Source organism: Notechis scutatus, chromosome 5 (genome assembly GCF_049901735.1).
Source record: "Notechis scutatus isolate UNSWTSFEM ecotype Mainland chromosome 5, rNotScu1.2, whole genome shotgun sequence".
NCBI classification, from domain to species: domain Eukaryota; kingdom Metazoa; phylum Chordata; class Lepidosauria; order Squamata; family Elapidae; genus Notechis; species Notechis scutatus.
The window spans coordinates 78,660,541-78,680,320 of NC_142013.1; the positions used below are offsets into that span (position 1 = coordinate 78,660,541).

At 35.6% G+C, this 19,780-nt stretch overlaps 3 protein-coding genes across 7 annotated transcripts in view; 2 read left to right on the top strand and 1 right to left on the bottom strand.

Moving 5' to 3' along the window:
- Positions 1-7,389, bottom strand: part of LOC113411671 (cohesin subunit SA-2-like) — a 53,292-nt gene extending 45,903 nt beyond the window's left edge. For 4 of the 5 annotated variants that reach the window (XR_015749872.1, XR_015749871.1, XR_015749873.1 and 1 more), the window contains exons 1-4: positions 7,263-7,389; positions 1,851-1,945; positions 1,483-1,613; positions 403-487 (exon numbers count right to left, since the gene is read on the bottom strand). Coding sequence is in view for 1 of the 5 variants with exons in the window: in XM_026666863.2 (XP_026522648.2) it covers positions 403-487; positions 1,483-1,532 (135 nt within the window). In the remaining 4 variants the exon portion in view is untranslated. Of the gene's footprint in view, positions 1-402; positions 488-1,482; positions 1,614-1,850; positions 1,946-7,262 lie in introns of those variants that run through there. The other variant, XM_026666866.2, reaches the window with a different exon arrangement.
- The window catches only part of TUBGCP5 (tubulin gamma complex component 5), a 379,326-nt gene that overhangs the window by 80,968 nt on the left and 278,578 nt on the right, over positions 1-19,780 (top strand). The window lies entirely within an intron of this gene.
- GTPBP6 (GTP binding protein 6) lies at positions 7,359-18,130 on the top strand. The gene is made up of 10 exons (XM_026666861.2): positions 7,359-8,133; positions 9,454-9,591; positions 9,991-10,061; positions 11,421-11,551; positions 12,701-12,771; positions 14,157-14,315; positions 14,684-14,892; positions 15,941-16,089; positions 16,783-16,935; positions 17,673-18,130. The coding sequence occupies exons 1-10, from the start codon at positions 7,731-7,733 to the stop codon at positions 17,809-17,811; spliced, it is 1,623 nt and encodes a 540-aa protein (XP_026522646.2). The 5' UTR covers positions 7,359-7,730; the 3' UTR covers positions 17,812-18,130.

Here is a 19,780-nt window from a genome sequence, read left to right on the forward strand (position 1 = left end):
AAAAGGATAAAGATGAAATCCACTCTATGATACAGGAACAGTATACAAAGTGACAAATTATTCTATAATTGACAGAATTATTATAGAATAGATACAGAGATACCAACTACATTTATCCAGCATTATCAGCTTTGAGGACAACTCAATTTTACTGGGAAGGAAAGTCTTATTTCCAATTAGGGTTGTTAAGTGAGGACAATCTATATGGCATTTACAAAATGTAATCATTTCACATTAATAGTAGTATAGATCAATTCTAGATATACCATTGAACATAAATATATTAAATTGACAGTGCCCCTTCAATATGGTTTTAAGCTATAAACTGCACCCGGTGAGATTCAAGATCAAATTCCATTTTTCCCCATCTAATTTTATGAAATTAGAAATCATAGTACTTACAAAAACTTCAGTATTGCCATTTCTCAAGCAACTTCCATTTGGTGCAGTGGATTCAGGGGCAACCTCATCTTGGATTCCATTTTCTCTGAACATAATTTTAAAAACATAAGAAAAACTTATGCAAGCTATGAACGCTTAAAAGAGCTGTTTAGCTCTTCAAAAGTCATTGCGATAAAGCCATTTTGAAATCTACCAAACAAGCACTTGTTCTTTTACTATACATGTACATAAAGTAAATAGAATAAACTCTAATTATATAAATAGTATTTGTTCTATAATAAAGCTACTAACAGTGGTGTGTTAATATTTCAATCAAATTTTCAACAAACATGTTTAACATAGGTTAAAATGCAGGTAACAATTTTTAATTCAGGCTTGCTTTCCTTTTTGGGAGAAAAATGAGGCAGCAATTCCAAACATGGTCTATCTTACTGTCCAATTATCTATTTAATCTAAAGAAGTGCTTATATATATTCAATCAGAATAAATTAGGATAAATGATATTTGCATCTAGAATGTTTCAAATTCCATTCAGCTGACATCATAGTAGGAATATTATAATTGATGCTTAGTCAAGTTCTAATTTACCGTATTATTAAAGACAAAAGCAATGACATCTGTATGCGGATGGTAAAATCCCAAGAGTCCAACCAAAAATAATTCTAAATCTGAAGCACCTTCAAAATTATTTTTTCCAATCCATTGCTTTGAATGTGCTAGATAAGTTTAAGTTTCATATTTATTTCCTAGTATGCGCAAGTACCACTATGTAGAAACTTAAAATGGTATGAGACTGCTTACAGTACTGTTCTTATTGGAAATGGAATTGCTCACTACTCTCAGGAAAATTCATTATGAGTTATTACAATAAAAGAGAGCCAAACACATTCCCATTTAATTTAGGTCTGTGTTTCATCAAGTTACTTGTTATATTAAGTAACAGATACAGGTAGTCCTTGACTTATCACAATTGAGCCCAAAATAAAGTAAATAAAGTACTTTTTAAAAGTAGAGCTTTATTATTTTTCCCTAACTGAATAGAACGGTGTGTTTAGGCATCAGGATTGGCTAATTACTCACCCACAATCCTTTCTGACATCATTGAACTGACATCTTTCTCCTGGAGACATTCACACTCAAAGTATGTCTTTGAATGTATGGAATTATGAGTGCTGGCATTCGCACTTTACAATAGCAAAGTACAGAAATATCTGAAAGCCAAAACACATACAATATTATTCACCACAACTTCACTACTGTATAGCAATTTCAGAGATGTTGGTGGGGATTATCTGAAAAACTCTGGTTGTGTAGCAAATGAACAGGTCTATTAAGTAGATGTGCATACATTTACCCACATTTCCAAACCATAAATATAATTTAAATGAAATATGGTTTTAAATAAAAATGCCAAGGTAATGTTTGTATGCTATTGTTAAGAGACTTACTTGTGGTTACAGAAATTGGCAACCTAACCGGACTCTGCTATCATTACCACTACATCCTCTCAGCAGGGCAGAAAGTAAGTCATCCAGAGTAGACACTTCAATTGAAAAAATATATAAACAGAAGAAATTTCAGTTTATTCTCCATAGCATCCTTGCAAACAGCAGTAACAAAATTTCAACACTGAAATATACAGTCCCATGAAACATTTAAAAGATACAAAAGTAGCAATTCCCAAGGAAAATGTATAATTAAATTTTAGCAAAATTAAACTTCAGTAACATTTTAATCAATGGCATTATGTGTCAATGATCCTACAGATATCACAAGTAATTTAGAACATTTATGATGAAAGCCAGTTATCTAACTGCAGACAGCAGTCAGTATACAAATGAAGAAAAATACTACTGGTAATACAATAGCTCACACTTTAAGTTGATGTGTAGGGTGTTAAAAGGGAAAACTACTGCATTTAATATTGAAAGGAAAACTAATGAAATGATAACACAGCGAACCTCCCCACCAGTATTTATAGAGAGACGGCAGCTCAGATCATGCTTTGCTCGCACAAGCATGAAGCCAAAAGCACCAGCCTGAAGATGGAGAGTGGGACCTCATCGAAACGTCGCCAAGATACTCTCAATCTTACACGGGAAAAGACCCGAATACGCCAAGACCTGCATATGTATGTATGTATGTATGTATGTATGTATGTATGTATGTATTATATATATATATCTTTTCCCGTGTAAAATTGAGAGTATCTTGGTGACGTTTCGACGAGGTCCCACTCACCATTTTCAGGCTGGTGCTTTTGGCTTCGTGCTTGTGTGAGCAAAGCGTGATCTGAGCTGCTGTCTCCCTATATGGAGGGGGGCTGCCGTCTCCCTGGTGGGGAGGTTGGCTGTGTTGTCATTTCTTGATTGGTTGATGGAGTTGATGTTTGCAGATTGGCTGGCTTTTTTGTAAGAACATGTGTGGCTGGGGTATTGACTGTGTGTCTATCAGCCTCCTGTGTTGTAACGACCTGGATAATGGGCTGTGTGATGACCTTCTGAGTTCTATTGTTTGACATCCTGGGTCTTGTGCTGTAATCGCCTGGGTCGTTGGCTGTGTTGCAACATCCTGAGGTTTTGTGGTGTAACCTCCTGAGTTCTGTGATGTGATATCCTGACCGGGTGGCTGTGATGTGACGTTCCGGGTTTTGGTTAGGCTCCGAGTTTGAGGCCTGGATATGTGTTCATGGCGTGTGTCCGTTTGCTCGGTTTGGGGGTTGGGGTGTGTGGCAGCTGGTGATGCAGCCGTGGTCTGGTTTCTATATATATATATATATATATATATATATATATATATATATATATATATATATATATATATATATATATATATATATATATATATAAATTATATACATCAGTTGACTGCAGACAGTGGTTGTCTTTCATCTATGGGATGAGTTTGGGTTTGAGTCTGGTGAGGGAGAATGGTGGTGGTGTCATGTGTTGTTTTGGGTCCGGTGTTGGTTTTCATGGCTGGGACTCGTTTGTTGATAAGGGCTAATTTCCAGATGTCTGGTAGGCAGGAGGCATCATCCCGTTTATTCATGTTAGGGGGTGTTTCTCCATTTCAATGGCTTCCCTGATTATTCTCTTGTTGAAGTGTTCAGTATTGGAGATTAATTTGGTTTCCTCAAAATTAATTTCATGTCCTGTGGCTTTAAGGTGCTGGAAAAGGGAGGAAGTATTTTCTTCTTTTCTGACTGCGTTCTTGTGTTCTGCGATGCGTGCATTTATTCTCCTGTTGGTTTGTCCAGTGTATGTGACTGGGCAATTGTTGCATGGTATTTCATAAACTCCTTGGTTTTCTAGCTGGATCTTGTCTTTGGGGTTTCTTAGGATGTTGGCTATTTTTGGGTCAGTGCCGAAGGCTGTCCTGATATTGTGTTTGTGAAGAATTTTGCTGATTTTATCTGTGGTGCCTTTGATGTAGGGGAGAAATAAGCAGCATATATTCCTCAGTGCTTATGCAAATTTAATTTAAAATGTGGGAAAGTATGTACTGCTGGATTCCACCTCTGTCAATCTGTCTCAGTTTTTTTTTTCTGAATTACAGCTGCTTACTCTTCCTACTATTATTGTTTTCAAGCCATGTTACATCTTTACAAATTGTAGCTTTTCCCATCTTAGCACTTTTTAAATTAGAAATTACTTTGTCTACTGCTAGTCCTAATCAGACTTAGGTAAAGATGGGTTGAGTTCTCATCACCCCCCAGTACAATTGTCCCTTTTAGTTCTCCATTCAAAAAATACAAGCAAACATTGTCTCCACTTAATAAGGTCCCTTATCTTTTGACTTACATTATGACTTGAGCCGATTCCCTTGCCTTCGTCAACTTACAGAAACACCAAAAATGATGTGCATTGACAACATCACCAAATGCTAATACTATGTACTTGTATCCTAACACCTGACACAAGATTGTACAATAAGTCATTGCATTTGAATGATGATATAATCAACATGTTATTTGCCCCTGCAGATGTCCAAACGTCTTTGCATTAAGATCTTCCATTATTTAGTCAGGTGTTCATTAACATGTTTTAGGTTAGAGGACTATCTTGGTAAATATGTACAGGCCTCACATGAATCAAGCATAATTAAGGAGAGTTGGAAAATTGACCTTTTTGTAATGTTATTCTTTCAAAGTTTCCATATCCTCCCTCACTGTCATTTCTGATGCAGAAAAAGTGCAGTGGCTGCTTTTTGCAGATATAAACTAACATGAAATACAAGGTCAGAGGTCAAGACAACCATAAAGAAAACATCTGGACTATGTAACAGGTATTCCAAGATAAGTAGAGTTTTAAGATACTGTGGAATACTTATATTTTACTAAGGAAGCCTCCTTGGGAATTCATTAATAAAATCAATATTAGCATGTAAATATTGAGCATTTTAGGTAAACAAACCTGGAGACATTAAACAAAAACAGGAGGTGACAGTTTTAAGCATTATACTGGATAATGCTCCTGCTCAGGAATGAAGAAAGGTAATAATGACAACACTGTAATGAAATGTAACATAAACAGTGGTCCTAAAAGTTCCACCCAGTCACATTTAACAATGGTTTTCAAAATGAAAATAGCATTATTAAAACAACCTTGCAATGAGGATTCTTAGAGATTAAGTCTTAAGAAAATCTGTTTTACTTAAAACCATAGTAAGATGTTCGTCAGAAGGTGCTATACATTTTAGGAAAGGAAGCAGTCTGTATGAAAGCCTACCAGTGTGGTTAACAGGCACAATCAATGACACTATAAAAGGAAAAAATAATTTCCTACAACAATGGGAAGCCTTGGATACAAAGTAAGGTGAGTCTTTTGCCAAGTTAAAAAAAATGGAAAAATAAAAACCAAGGTACACTTTGCTAATAAAATAGCCAAGGAATAAATTACCTAAATTAGTTGATGTGTTCTATGGAATAAAAAGGAAATCAACTTACATATTGTTATAAGACAATATTTAGGACTAGGAAAGGATTAAATTTAGAACATAAGCCATATAAAAATGATATATAAATCTACAACATTTGGAATATTATATTCCATTCAATCCTAGGTAAATTTGGCCAATACGTAGGAAACAATGACCAGTAAATTATTATTAGCATATGGCACCTACAGAGGTCATTCAATCACAGATATACAAATTCAGTTTAATTAAAGTGTCAGCAAATACACACACATACACAAACACACACATACACACAATACAATATAGAAGATAATATATTAAGATAAAACCATAATAAAATCACCATAATTTAGAGCCATCAAATTACCGTGGGATAGATGTTATAATACAATATCTAAGGAAGCTAGCCCTCTAACACCTTTCATATGAATAAAGTCTAAAATATTTGAAGTTTTGGGGAAAAGAAGACAAGTGGTATGAACAAAGGTTTTATTCATCTATCTCTCGTATTATTTTGATCATTTATTTGAACAAAGAAAACATAACTTCACTTTTCAACACTCACAGAAGACCAATATAATAACTGTTAGTACCAACAATATCTAAAAAGTGTTTCCAAGTGGTTTAGAATTAGGATGTCATTGGATATCATACTCTCTGAAAGGAAAACTGTAAATCTGCAATGTTGTTCTTAAGTTTTTTTTCTTCTGCACTCACATTCTTAAGTGAGTATCTATCAGAAATCTCTTACCACGATCAGCCTAATAATTTGTCTATGAAGGTTCTCTGTCATCCAGGTCATGGTTGTCCCAAAGGTGCTTTTTCAAGAGGTAACTGGACTTTCTGGTTTTTCTTTGAAGACGTTTCACTTCTTGGATGAGAAGTGAAACGTCTTCAAAGAAAAACCAGAAAGTCCAGTTGCTCCTTGAAAAAGCACCTTTGGGACATCCTAATCATTTGTTCCTGATGAAATACTCTTACACTGTTAGTTATAACCAGGAAGTGCCTTGTTACCAATTTCATCTATATTGTGAATCATTAAAATGCAGATAACCAGATGGTCAAACTCTATTGGGAACTGAACTGCTAACTGAATCTTTGCATTTGGCATTTTAGATAACTATAAATATAAAAACTATGCCACACACACGACACACCATAAAAACAGAAAAATCTCCAGTTCCAAGATGGAAATTATGTAAAACTCTGGATGTGGTGGCATGACATAGCGGAGATTGTACAATATAAGATCTGACAGGTAGGAAACTCTTTCTTCACCTTTTCCTCTGAAGTTTAGATCATTACTTCGTTATGATGCAATAAGATGTATAAAACGGTGTAACATGAAAATAAAGTCTTTAACTGTGTGCAAAGCTGCACAAAATATAGTGCAGACAGTGCAAGAAAGGAGACATTGCAGATCACCATGAGCGCAAGACAAACATAAAAATATGGCAGCAATGAACATGAAGAAAGGAGTCTACCCTGCCCTGTCAAAGTCGGATGCAAAAAAATAAAATAAAAAACTTCCCAAATGACAAAGACGCTACCGCCAGCTTTTTTTTAAGCTTTTGAGCGCAAAGAATTCACAGGTGGGCCGTGAAAGGGAATTAAACAAAGGGAATTAAACAAAGCCTCAGCCACGGAAGTTTTTGCTTTGCAAGAGGAAGAGCCTTGAAGGGGGAAAAGGGAGGGGCATCAAGAAGGGGGGCTATACGTTACGGGATATTAAAGCCAAGTAAAGGAGGGCGGCGGCGGAGTTACTGAAAGACACCGAGGGAGGGAAGCTGCAGGGGACGGGACGCTTATTGCAAACCCCGCGGGGATGCAGCAGCCCCTGGGAGAACCAAAGAGGGAGCAAAGCTCAGTCCACGGCCGGCTCACCCCACCCCAAGCCCAACCCTCAGCCCGGACAGGGACCCGCGCGCGCGCCCCCCTACCCAATGGGCTGCGCCGGTCCAGAGAAGGACCCGATTCGGACCCGAAAGAACGTCAGTTGGAGCTGTCGCTTTCCTGGCGCAGAGCCAGAGCCCACTCCAGCCCTCTTCCCGTCGCTCTCCCTTCGACCCACCCAATGAAAAAGGAATGTGTGACAGCCGCCCGGAAGAGATTGTCGGCTCCTTATTGGAAGGCTTTCTTCAAACCCCGCCCCTCGGGTTGCTTTTTTCCCCCTCTCTCTCTCTCTTCGCCGGGAGGGGTAGAATGGCGGAGAGGGGCGGGAGCTTCTAGGCGTGCTGCACCAACCGGTGGGGTCAACAAAGGCACTTCCGTTCCGTAAATGTCTATGGAGATTTGGAAAAAGCACCTTTGGGACTTGTGTTCCGTAACAGATCTTGTTCTAAACTGAGGTAGAGCCACCCCCACCACCCCCTTGGGGAATGTAATGAGTGTTGCACGTATTGATTGCCATGGGTTCCCGGTGGCGACAATTGCAATGCTTGTTGCAGGTATTACGCCCAGAGGTTCGCTTGCTGCCAGCTCACTGTCAGTGGCGTAATCCCGTTAGGTTTTGGCACAACTCTGCTGTCAACTATCGCCAGCCGCCAGCCGGCAATGGACCGGCTCGGGGAAAGAGTGGGGCTGGTACGCTCTCTTCCTGGGGGACGGAAGACAGCGAGGATGGGGACCTCGTGGACAACGACGATGATGAAGACGACGACGAAGAAGAAGAAGACGACGACGACGACCTGGACGTAGAAGACAACCTGTTGGAGGAGTCGAGATTACCGTTTGTCACGCTGGAGACCCAAAGAGTGTTTATTGTACACCCGGCTGTGAAATGGGGACCTGACAAGCCGACGCTGACCACAGGTGTGATCAAGATTGTCGCCGTTGACTGCACAGAGTGGCCAACCGAGATGCAGCTCAGTGTGGCTGCGTGCATGAGCCATGCTTGGTGCATTTGGATGCTGTGCAAATGCTGAGAACCGAAGCAAGAGCCCGCTACTAAGGGATTTAATACACTGCAATTATATAACACGGGATAATGATAGGGTAGATCTTTTTTTTTTTTTTTAGTAAAAGTTGCAGCTTTTCTCATAATAAGGGTATTTCCCAAAGTTGCATGCATAATATTTCCAGTAATGGAAACATGATGTTACTATGGTGATGCAGTGGTTTTTGTGCATATTGTAGGGGTTTTTTTGTATCTCAGGTTTAGAAAACGAAGCAATTTCAAGGAACACCCAGGGTTAGGACTGACCTCTGAGATGCAGAAATTTGAGGATACCTACAAGACAGTATACTTTCTAGTGATCATTCACAATTTTTGCAGCAGATTGACACTGACCTCTCAATACTGAAAAGGGATGTCAAAGAAGCTTTCATTTAAGTTAACATTTAAGTAAAATCTAGTTAACATAACTCTCCTGTTGTGATTTAATTATTTTATCATATTAAATTTGCACTTTTGTCCCAAATTCTTTAAAATGGACAAAGCAGAAACTTTTTTTTAACATTAATCAAATCCAAATGTGTTCATACTCTTCACCCATTCTCAACTACTCTACAAATGGGAGGCCAAAAATAAATACACTTTTGTCATTAAAACAATATTTTTTAAAGATTACTATAGGTGGTTAGCATTGATACCCAAATATACATGTTTTAAGGGGGGGCAAAATATGAGATTTTTTTTAATTGGGATTTTTATTTTTTGCTACTATTATAAGATTTTAAACAGGAACATCAAAATCTCATGAAATTTGGTGATTTGTGATTTCAGCCATTTATTTTTTAAAATGCAGCCATTTTTATTGAATGTTTTTGTTCCATGGGCATCATCTTGGGGAATCATATGCCATATTGCCAAACTGATTTATATGGTAGTTCTTAGAAATCTTTGTTGCTGTTAGAGTGTTTATAAAGGAAAAGATAGAGAATTTGTATTTTATCGTTCAATGTATTCAAACTTGAATGCATTGACATTTTACTGATGGTTTATGCTATTGATATACAGAAAATCTGCTGATGAAATTCCATATTGCTGTAGTACTTTCCCTTAATTTCAAAGAAATAAATATTTCAAAGTATCATTACATCCATTTTAATGCAATTGTTTATATATAGGCAAATGTTAGAAGTATGTGATGTGTGATTATCATTACAATTAATTTTTTTCCAATGTTATAGCTGAATTGCAGCTAGCTGAAGCTGTTACTCTAATAAATACCCTTCAAAACTGGACCGTGATAGATAAAATCATTCTGCCTATACAAATTCCTGACAAGAAATTTATCTTTCACAAAGGAAATTTTCAACTTCTAACTGGTAAGAATGAATTTCAAAACTTTTCTTAATGCAATATTCTGGGGCCAAACTCCCTCTTTTTTTCTTTTAATGTAGATTACCTGTAATACTTATAATTAAGTTCCTATTAATATTTCTATTTGTGTGAAACGTGGGCCAAATCCTTGTTTGCAATGAAAATACAGTAGATTGTCATATTTTAAATGTCTTTAATTTCAGATAAATTAGATATTGTACATTTTAATTTTTTTAACATGAGTGATGTTATACCTTACTTAAGCTATCAGATTTGATTCATAAATATTTGAAACATGGTTCTGACTGAATAACTGTAGTGTTTCGATATTATTTCACTTCCTAAAAACACAAATAATTAGATCTTACTTTCCAAATATAATTATCTTAATCATTTCCTTTCAGAAAAAATTAAAAGATTGCCTTTTTTATCATCTGTCTTCGTAAATGTAGAAATGCTCTCTCCTATAACTAAAGTAAGTACATTTTAGTTTGAAAATATCCATTCTTTTAATTCTCCTTTTTGGAATTTTTTATATGAATATGGTGTGCATGTTTCCAGTAAACCTGACACCAGCTATAGCAATAAGCAACTGAAAGAAGCCATATAAGATTGGAAAATGTGAAGAGGCTTGGTCCATACAATTGTCGAGAATTAACATGATTGAATGGATAGCATCATCTTTATAATAAATGCCTGATCAGTAAAGATGCCAAATGCCAACCATAACATGGCTCAGATTTTCTGGTTATAATGAGATAAGCAGAATAATAACATGGAAGTCAGCACTAGTTAGTTTTCATGGTTGGTTACTTCCTAATTCCCATTTAAAAATGCAAGTGCTGATTTCAGATAACTTGCAAACCAGCATCTGCAAATGCCTATGTGAACTATTAAGCTTACTTGAGTTCAGGGATTTTGGAAGTTTAGAGGTTTTGGTTCAGGGATTTATATTATTCCCATGAATGAGATTACCAATAAAGAAAGCAGAATTCATGTTGGTACTATTTTCTGCCAACTCTAATATAGTAACAATTTAAATCAACCAAGGGGAAAAATCCTACAGCTTTCTGTTATTATTCGGTTAAAGGCAGCTGATAGTCTTGCATCTTTCTCCACCATCATTTCCTTCATCCATCTGGGGGTGGAGGTGGGGGAGCTATCTGCAAGACAAGTCAGGAATTTTCCAGAAGGGCTCTGCATGGCACAGCTTGTATTCCATCAGATGCCAAGCTAATTAAAGTCCTCCTCTGGAAGAGTGTGTAAACAGATCTGTTCAGTAGCAATATTTTCTTTGGAACAGTTTCTCCACAAGGCAGTTGTGTTACTAGTTAGGAAGACTGCCAAGACAATAGTTTTCTAGTGGCCCTTCAGGTTGGAGAGGGAAATATAATAGAAAATATTGGGAGTAGGACAACATTATTTTGCCTATCTCTGAGGTTACATGATGTATTTATTGAATATATTTTAAATGTTATGCTCAATAGCTTCATGTTTTATTGTCAGCTACCTAACATAAGAGGAGGCATATTCATGTATGTAAATAAATATTTTATTTAACTTTGCATCTATATCTATTTAATCTAGTTTGGCATATTTTACTTTTCTGTGTTCTTTTTAACTTTTCACCATCTGATACTGCAGTTATGGAAAGGGGTCACCAAGCCCCCCAAATGTTTCTTTGTTATTAGAGTACGTGTATGTTGATGACATACAATGAATTGCCCTCACATGATTCGCTTTGGCTTTCATTCATTATAGGCTAGAAAGAGGCTTGAATGCAAGTAAATTTGCAGAAATATTAAACATTTCCATTTATATTATATTTGTATAGAAAGAACTTGAAAAGGCCTGGGGCGTGAAGGTTTTTGACAGATACACCATTGTCCTTCATATTTTCCGATGTAATGCTCAAACAAAGGAGGCAAAACTCCAGATCGCTTTGGCTGAACTCCCACTTCTAAGGTACACAAAGTAGTGAAAGTAATGTTAATATCAATGACACGGAAAATATATTTTCAGGTAATAATTAAAATAATATGTAGCCCACTTGCGTTAAGATTATATGTCTTTACATTTGTACAATGTTTCATATAAAGACATTTAGTTCAAACATGAAAATCTGGTTATAATAATTGCACATAATAATATTTTGTTTTATTCTGTGGCTTTGTGTTTGAAGATGTATATGTGTGAGAGAGAGAGAGAGAGCTTTTGGAAATTCTGAAATAACTCAGGGCATCAGTTACTGGACTAGTTTGCAATATATTTCTCACATTGAAAGCATCATTTGAATGTCATTGTTCTCCAAAAACAGATTTTACTCCAAATTCTAAATTTATTTTAAATTGCTCTGAATGTCAACTGGCTGCAATATATTCATTGTTAATAACAACTAGAGTTACAAAACCATACATGTATTATGTATTAGTTTCTATATTTAATAGTATTTATTTGTGTATTATTTTGATTTAAATGCTGCTCTGCTCTACTTCCAAGGATTCCAGATTGCTTATAATTAATAAGATTTAAATTAAAATATAAGAAATCAATATAATTGTAATAACAACAAGGCCTTTATGTACCACAGTTTGGACAGCAAAATCTTTAGGAATATTTGGAAGCTTATATTCATTGAAATCAGTTGAGCTTAATAAATATATTAGTTAAGTCGGGGTTTCAAATGGTCTTCAAATTATAACTATTAATTTAACAATGGTTGGAATTAGTGACTTATAACCCATCTTTAAAGTTATGAGCATTGTGCCACTTCTATGATCATATGATAATAATTGGAGCATTAGGGAACCAGGTTGCATTTATCTTCCAACAAGCCAAAGCAGTAGGTAAACTGACAGGAATGTCTCAAAGTGATATAATTTGATGTCTCAAAATGTTGGTGGTGATTTGGTTAATGATCATGTCAAAAATTTGTAAAATTGGTTGTATTCATAAGACACCTCACCTAATGGTCATACCACTTCACAACAAATTTTTTGGATGTAATTCATGGACATAATTCAAGGATTGCCTGTATTATCACTGTATTATACATTTTCAGTAGACTAGTAGATCCATTCAAAGGCTTAAAATATTCCTTCCCTCTTTTCCCAGAACCAATGTGAGAAATGAAGTTGCTCAATTAGATCAACAGAGAGGTGGCTCAAGATACATTATGGGATCAGGTAGTATGAATAAGTTGGAAAAGAAAATATCTGAACCAATAAAAACATCCAAAAATATTTTTCCCATAAGAGAGGCTATAAATATTTCACTTTACATCAAAATAATAATTGTGTCTGTTTATAAAGTATTTGACCTTGTACTTAGCTGACGTGCCTTTTTTCTCTATATAATAGCAAGCATTCTTGTTAAAATCTAACTGACTTCTAAGCTGAGACAGTCCTGTAGTGTTTGGCCATCTATGGCCATGTATGGTCCTTACAAAAAACAATTCAGAACTAAGTCATTTCCATGTACTATGTATTTTTATGGAACTCTTCTTAAAATGTTTGGCAAACATATTAAAATATTTGCTTGGATCTAATTCTGTGGATTCTACACAGAAACATCCAAACAGGAATTTTAAAAAAATCTTTCAATATATTGTTGATTATAAAAGTGCCTTCATGCAAATTAGTTAATGCTCAGAGATTGCCATAGCTATGATATGTTGATGGGGGCATAATTGGCCTTAAGGAATAAGATAGACAGATGATAGATGATAGATAGATAGATAGATAGATAGATAGATAGATAGATAGATAGATAGATAGATAGATAGATAGATAGATAGATAGATAGATAGATGATAGATAGATGATAGATAGATGATAGATAGAATGAATTCTTATTGGCCAAGTGTGATTGGACACACAAGGAATTTGTTTTGGTGCAAATGCTCTCAGTGTACATAAAAGATACATTCATCAAGGGTCAAGAATCATAAGGAATATACTTCTTCTGTGGTATTGTACAGTGGTCCCTTGGTACTCATCATTAATTGGTTCTGAAAGGCGTGAAGAATATCAAAAATGATGAGTACCAAATAATTTTTCCCCTAAGGAATAATGTCACAAGGTATTTGAGTTCTAAGTTGTACATTGAGTACCAAACAAATGATGAGTACCAGGAAAACATTTTTGTGTCAAAATACCTTGAGTATCAAATTCAATGAGTTTCAAAACAGTTGAATACCAAGGAACCATTATATTCGATCAGATTTTGAGTTCTTGACTCCTAAAATTCCTGATTTCCATAGCATACATTCAATTTTAATAATTATCAAAATTTATAAGATAGAATTTCAATAAAAGTGTAACATTTTAGAAATACATAATTTTTGAGATTTTGAGAATATTATAATTGACAGAACTATTATTGGCAGAATTGCTGCAAATCAACATATCTCGTTATATGCTCATTCTGATTAATGTAAATATTACAGGCTACTGGTGGCACCAAAATATTGGTGCAAAATATGATTACTGCATTTTTATTTTTATAAGTTATATAGGTATAAAAATAAAAATGCAGCAATCCTAATATTCTGTTACTATATTTTTGACAGGTGAAACCTTCATGGAAATTCAGCTTCGTCTCTTAAAAGAAAAAGAAATTAAAATTCGAAAGGCTCTAAAGAAGCTTAAAAAAAATAGAAGTTTACTCAGAAAACAACGGAACAAATGTGAATTTCCAATTATTTCAGTAATGGGCTATACTAATTGTGGTAAGGACCATCATGCTAGATATTCATGTAAACATGTAAACTTTGTATAGAAGAATGTTTAAATTTGTGGAAAATAAGATGGGGAATTTCTTGATTAGAAAATTGGCATGCACATTCTAAATTGTACTTTCCATCCAGAAGACTACAGGATAAATTAAGTTTTAAATTGGGAGCGAATTTCCAAATTTCAAGTGAATATATGTCTTGAAACTAGAGAGTGATGCATTCAGTAGTGATTTTCTATGATTGTCATTATTTATCATATGCATTCAGTAGTGATTTTCTATGATTGTCATTATTTATCACTTTTAATGAAATATTACATGAAGCAAACTGTTCAGTTTATATCACTTCTATCTTTATGTTAGGGAAAACTACTCTAATCAAGGCCCTCACAGGGGATGCAAAATTACAGCCTCGAGATCAACTTTTTGCCACATTAGACATTACAGCTCATGCTGGCTACCTGCCATCTCGATTGACTGTTCTATATGTTGATACCATTGGATTTCTCTCTCAGTTGCCTCACAATCTTGTTGAATCGTTTTCAGCTACATTGGAAGATGTAGCTTTCTCAGTAAGTACCACAGCAATTACACTTTCTTTGTTCATTCATTCATTTTATTGATTCAAAACAGAATAACAGGTAATTTTAGAGCAAAAAGAAATAAAACAAGTACATAATACAAACACTAGCAAAACATCATTTGGCAGAACTGAATGTGGGCTTTTGAAAGGCAGTAAACATCTTTATGTTTCCGATTCATGCAGCCATACCAGTCCTTCTATAATGTATGTTGCTTTATTCAAACACCTATAGGAAAAGCTAGTATTGTAGTATAGTTTTATCAGTTTAAATTACAAACTTTTGGAGCTAATAATTGACTTCCTGAGAATTGGCGTGATGCCATGGTTAAGAAGCTGGACTTGGAGAGAGAAGAGCCAGGTTCTAGTCTTAGTTTAGTCACAGACGCCATCTTGGAACAATCACTATCCCTTAGTTTTTGACTGGAAAATTGAAAAACTACAATATACATACAACATACTATACAGCATCTTACAGCATACACTGGAGCAGTCTGGTAGATTAGGTCCATAACTTTCAGTGAGAAAGCCTTCATCCAGGAGTTGATTTATTCAGGCTGAATCATGTTCATCATTTGCTTTAGAATTAGACAGCATAGTAGAATGCTTCATGATACTGTCTTGAACCTACTTTGAATTAGTTAGTCTATGACAATAACTATGAGAGGATTGTTTGTATATTGGGACTAACAAAAAATACTGAACAACTTCTTAATTTTGGCCTCAGTTAGGCTACAATGGTAGTAGATATATGTAAGAATCCTGTCAGCACAGCATCTTTTGAATAATATTGGATTCATTGATAGACATCAATTGTGAGTTTGGGTTTGGACACAAATTGAAGTTAACATTTGGTTTTTACCATGCAATTTATTTTTATTTTATGGTATTTCTTGCAGCATTCATGCTAAATATAAGCCATATAACACTTTTCCAGCATAGTTTAGTTTCAGTTTTATAGCTTGTATTGTAATGCCTTAAGAAAATCTACATTTTTTTCTTCCCATCAAATAACTTGAGTGTGTGTTATTTGCTGCTAGGATTTAATTGTTCATGTGAGAGACGTTAGCCATCCAGAAACCAGCCTCCAGAAGAAAACTGTATTATCAGTTCTCAAGAATCTTAATATTCCCAATCATCTACTTGAATCCATTATTGAAGTACACAATAAAGTGGATTTAGTAGATAGGTAAGAGAAACCCTAACTTTCAAAATGCTACTGTAGTTTATGTTTTGACTAAGAAACAGAACATTTTGTATCCCAGAATTATTTTCATTATAATGAGCAGCAGAAATTTAATTAATCGGATCAATGATTCATTTATAACAGGACAAAATTAGTTTCTGAAGGATACATTTTTTTAGCCTAAAGATGCTTCTAGAATTGACATAGTTTGTGGAAGCATAAGTGATGCTGATAGCTAAGTGTGCTATTTTATTATTTATTTACTTATTAAATTTATGTTAGCTGCATTCTTCTACAGGGAAAAAGGATCAGTTTACATGGTATGTTTAAGACTTATTTAAAATAAATAAAATACTAGGATTCTACCCAAAGAACAGACAATAATAACAATCTGGAGTGGATCTGGGGTAGAAGAAACCCTTCTAATTCTCTCTGATACTTCTAAATTATCTTCCAAACAAAATTGTCTTAGTATGGAAAACTAATACACAGTTAGTATGTAACGTAGGTTGTTTTCCTACTATATGATATTAATATGATAAATACCCATCAGAAAATAAATGTTTCTTACTTATTTACAACAAACTAAAATATGAAATCTATAGTCCTATAATATAAACAAGCTAAATTTCTATAGTTTTTTCACAATTGTCTTCTGTGCCAAGGTCTATTTTTTTGATGTCTGTTTGCTGCTAGGTATCAACCTAAAGAACAAAATGCTATAGTCACTTCAGCTCTCCTTGGACATGGTTTAAACGAGCTGAAAGAAGAAATCGAGGCAAGAGTTTTGAAAGGAACTGGGAAAAAAATTATGACAATTAAAATCAATTTATCTGGACCTCAGCTCAGGTCAGTGACAACTACACACCAGTTGTGGCTGGAAAATCATGTCAATTAGTATCAAAATTCTACTTTTTAGAAACAGTTTGCTTTTGGTTCTTTTTGCTGTACTGACTCTTTAGACAAGTTGGATACTATTTGCTCACCCCTTTTTTTGTTTGCTAAGCCCATTTAATATCTAAAAACATTTTTCTGTTAATTTATTGGCTGTGCATTTACACAAATGTTGCCTGCCAGCAGCAAAAAAACAAGCTATAGATATGATAGTAAGCTACAGAACTGTGGTCATGCGTTGTTAAGCAAACCCACTGTTCACTGTGGTGCAGTTTTATTAAAAATTGGAAGTGCCAGATGCTTATTTTCTGCAAAACTGTCTTAAAACATGGTCACAGGACTGCAGGATGCTGCAAATGGCCATAAATGCCATCATGTTCCAGAGCATGCAAAGAGCAATCACATAACTTCAGGGAGGGCAACTATTGGAACTTCAGATCTGGGTTGTAAGTCCCCTTTTTGAGGTAGGTGATAACTTCAAACAGTTGCTAAGTGAAACCTCAGGAAACCCATTTCAAAAAGTCTTCCAAACTATCCTTTCAGGTTAAAATTATCAAATTTTACAAAAAGTAAGAGAAAACATGCAAGCTTGGAATATATTTCTCATCCTCAAAACCATGGGATTTGTGATAATCTGATTAATAATGTTATTTCTCTAGTAATAAAACAACAGTTGTATTATATCATTGCAGTTGGCTGTACAAAGAAGCAGTAGTACAAGAAGTTGATGTTGCTCCTGAAGATAATACAGCTAAAGTAAAGGTCATCATAAGCGACTCTGCCCTGTGGAAATGCAAACGACTGTTTCCTCAGTCTAGTTATTTGTCTTGATAGCCACAACCTGCTTTGCTTCTGGGAGAAAGGTCTTCCAGCAAATTTTTAAGAGACAAGAGCAATCACAGTGATGAGACTGCATACACAACGTTGACTCCAGTGGACTTAAAAATTAATGTAAACATGGTTAATAAAAAAGGTTCTCCTGATATAAAGTGGTCAGCTTTTCAACACTGAGTTAGTGATGACAATGAGAAGAAAGCTGTTCCAGGACAATTTTAAATTTTTGTACAGGAAGTGGTTATCTATATGCAACAATTATATTGAGTAGAGGTTGAAGCGTTTCATTTATTTATTAAATTCATGTGCCACCCTTCTCATTGTCAGTCAATTCTGGGCAGCTTGCAACATCATAAAAACAGCAGTATAAAACATTAAAACACTGAACATTGACATAAAGCTGGGTAAACTAGGAACCTGAGGTGCAGATGAGATTGTCTACTTAGTCTACTATCTACAGCAGGGGAACCCACATCAGGGCCCCAAGCCAATTGGCAAAGCCAGGTTTCCAGCCCTTTACAAGGCCAAGAGAGTTATGGTTAGTATGCTTAATGCTGGAAAATATACACTCATAGGAGTATATGTGACTTGATTTTGTAGTACCCATTAGTTTAATTCTATTTTTGAGGTACAGAATTAGTTATTGTTACTCCTACTACAGGTATTGTGGAAGATTCTCAGAGCAAACATCTCAGCATACAGTTATTTGCAGTGGTTGATCAAGAAAATGGTTGGGAGGGTGCTATTCATAGTCCACTTCCCATTCCTAATCCATCGCCTGTGAAAGAAGATACTATACAACCTCATAAACCTCAGCCATCATGAAACATTTTCCTTTCTTCAGGAAAGTTAAGTCCTGTTTCTTTGTTCTTTCAAACAAAATTCCCAGGGCAGTCCTGAACTAGAGAGAACAAGGCTATTACCTCAGCCATGGAAATTTTATTGACTTTGATCCAGTTAAACATTCTTGGTCTGATTAGTCTCACCATATTGTGGGATAAAATATGGATATAAACTGATGGGTAATCCCATGTAAACTATCTTCTGCTGGAGAAAGAAAGGGCCATAAACCTAACTATCAATAATAATCTACTACTTACATCACAACCATATCAACTTTGGGTATATTAAGTTGTGATGACTACTGTTTTCTGTCTGTCAACATAAAATTTATATAAATTGTCAACCTAAATATGAAAATAGAATATAATTTAACAAGCCACATTGCACCTGTCTGCTAGATTAAGTTCTTAACTCTGAATCAGTGGTGGGATTCAAAAAAATTTACTACCGGTTCTGTGGGCATGGTGTGGCTTGATGGGCTAGCTTGGTAGGCGTGGCAGAGGAAGAATACTGCAAAATCTTCATTCCCACTTCAAGGGAAGGATACTGCAAAATCCCATTCCTTCCCCACCCCACTAACCTGCTTTTCTCCTCCGTTCTCCTGTGCAGGGCAACAAAAGAAGACCCAGCCAATCAGCTGGGACTCGGGAGGCAGAGAATAGATGCGGGCGGGACCAGTCAGAGGTGGTATTTGCCGGTTCTCTGAACTACTCAAAATTTCCGCTACCGGTTCTCCAGAACTGGTCAGAACCTGCTGAATACCACCTCTGCTCTGAACCACTTTGAGCAGACCTTCCCTCTATGAAAGTTAATTGTAGAAATATTGTGTATTTTATTGAAGCTTTATTCTACCTTGGCTTTGAGAACTTCTTGTGTAGCTTACTGACCAAACCAGAATTTGTCCTAGACCTAGGCCTTCATCCATCATTGCTGCTTCTCTTATTTGGGCTAATTTCTTGAATGTTTTTGTAGCCCGCCCCACCTTCACTCCCTGAAAATTTAAACCACTGAAATCCATCTGCAATTACAGAATACAACATAGGGACATGACGGGACATGAGTTCCATATGCAGCTTTGGCATTCCTCCAGAAATCACTACTGAATTGCATGTTTCACTGCTAC

Excerpts from the sequence above, each read along its gene's own strand:
- GTPBP6 (XM_026666861.2), top strand. The coding sequence starts at position 7,731 with ATGGGTTCCCGGTGGCGACAATTGCAATGCTTGTTGCAGGTATTACGC. Across the intron at positions 10,062-11,420 it reads TGCTCTCTCCTATAACTAAA|AAAGAACTTGAAAAGGCCTG; the intron begins GTAAGTACATTT and ends ATATTTGTATAG. Across the intron at positions 16,090-16,782 it reads AAAGTGGATTTAGTAGATAG|GTATCAACCTAAAGAACAAA; the intron begins GTAAGAGAAACC and ends GTTTGCTGCTAG.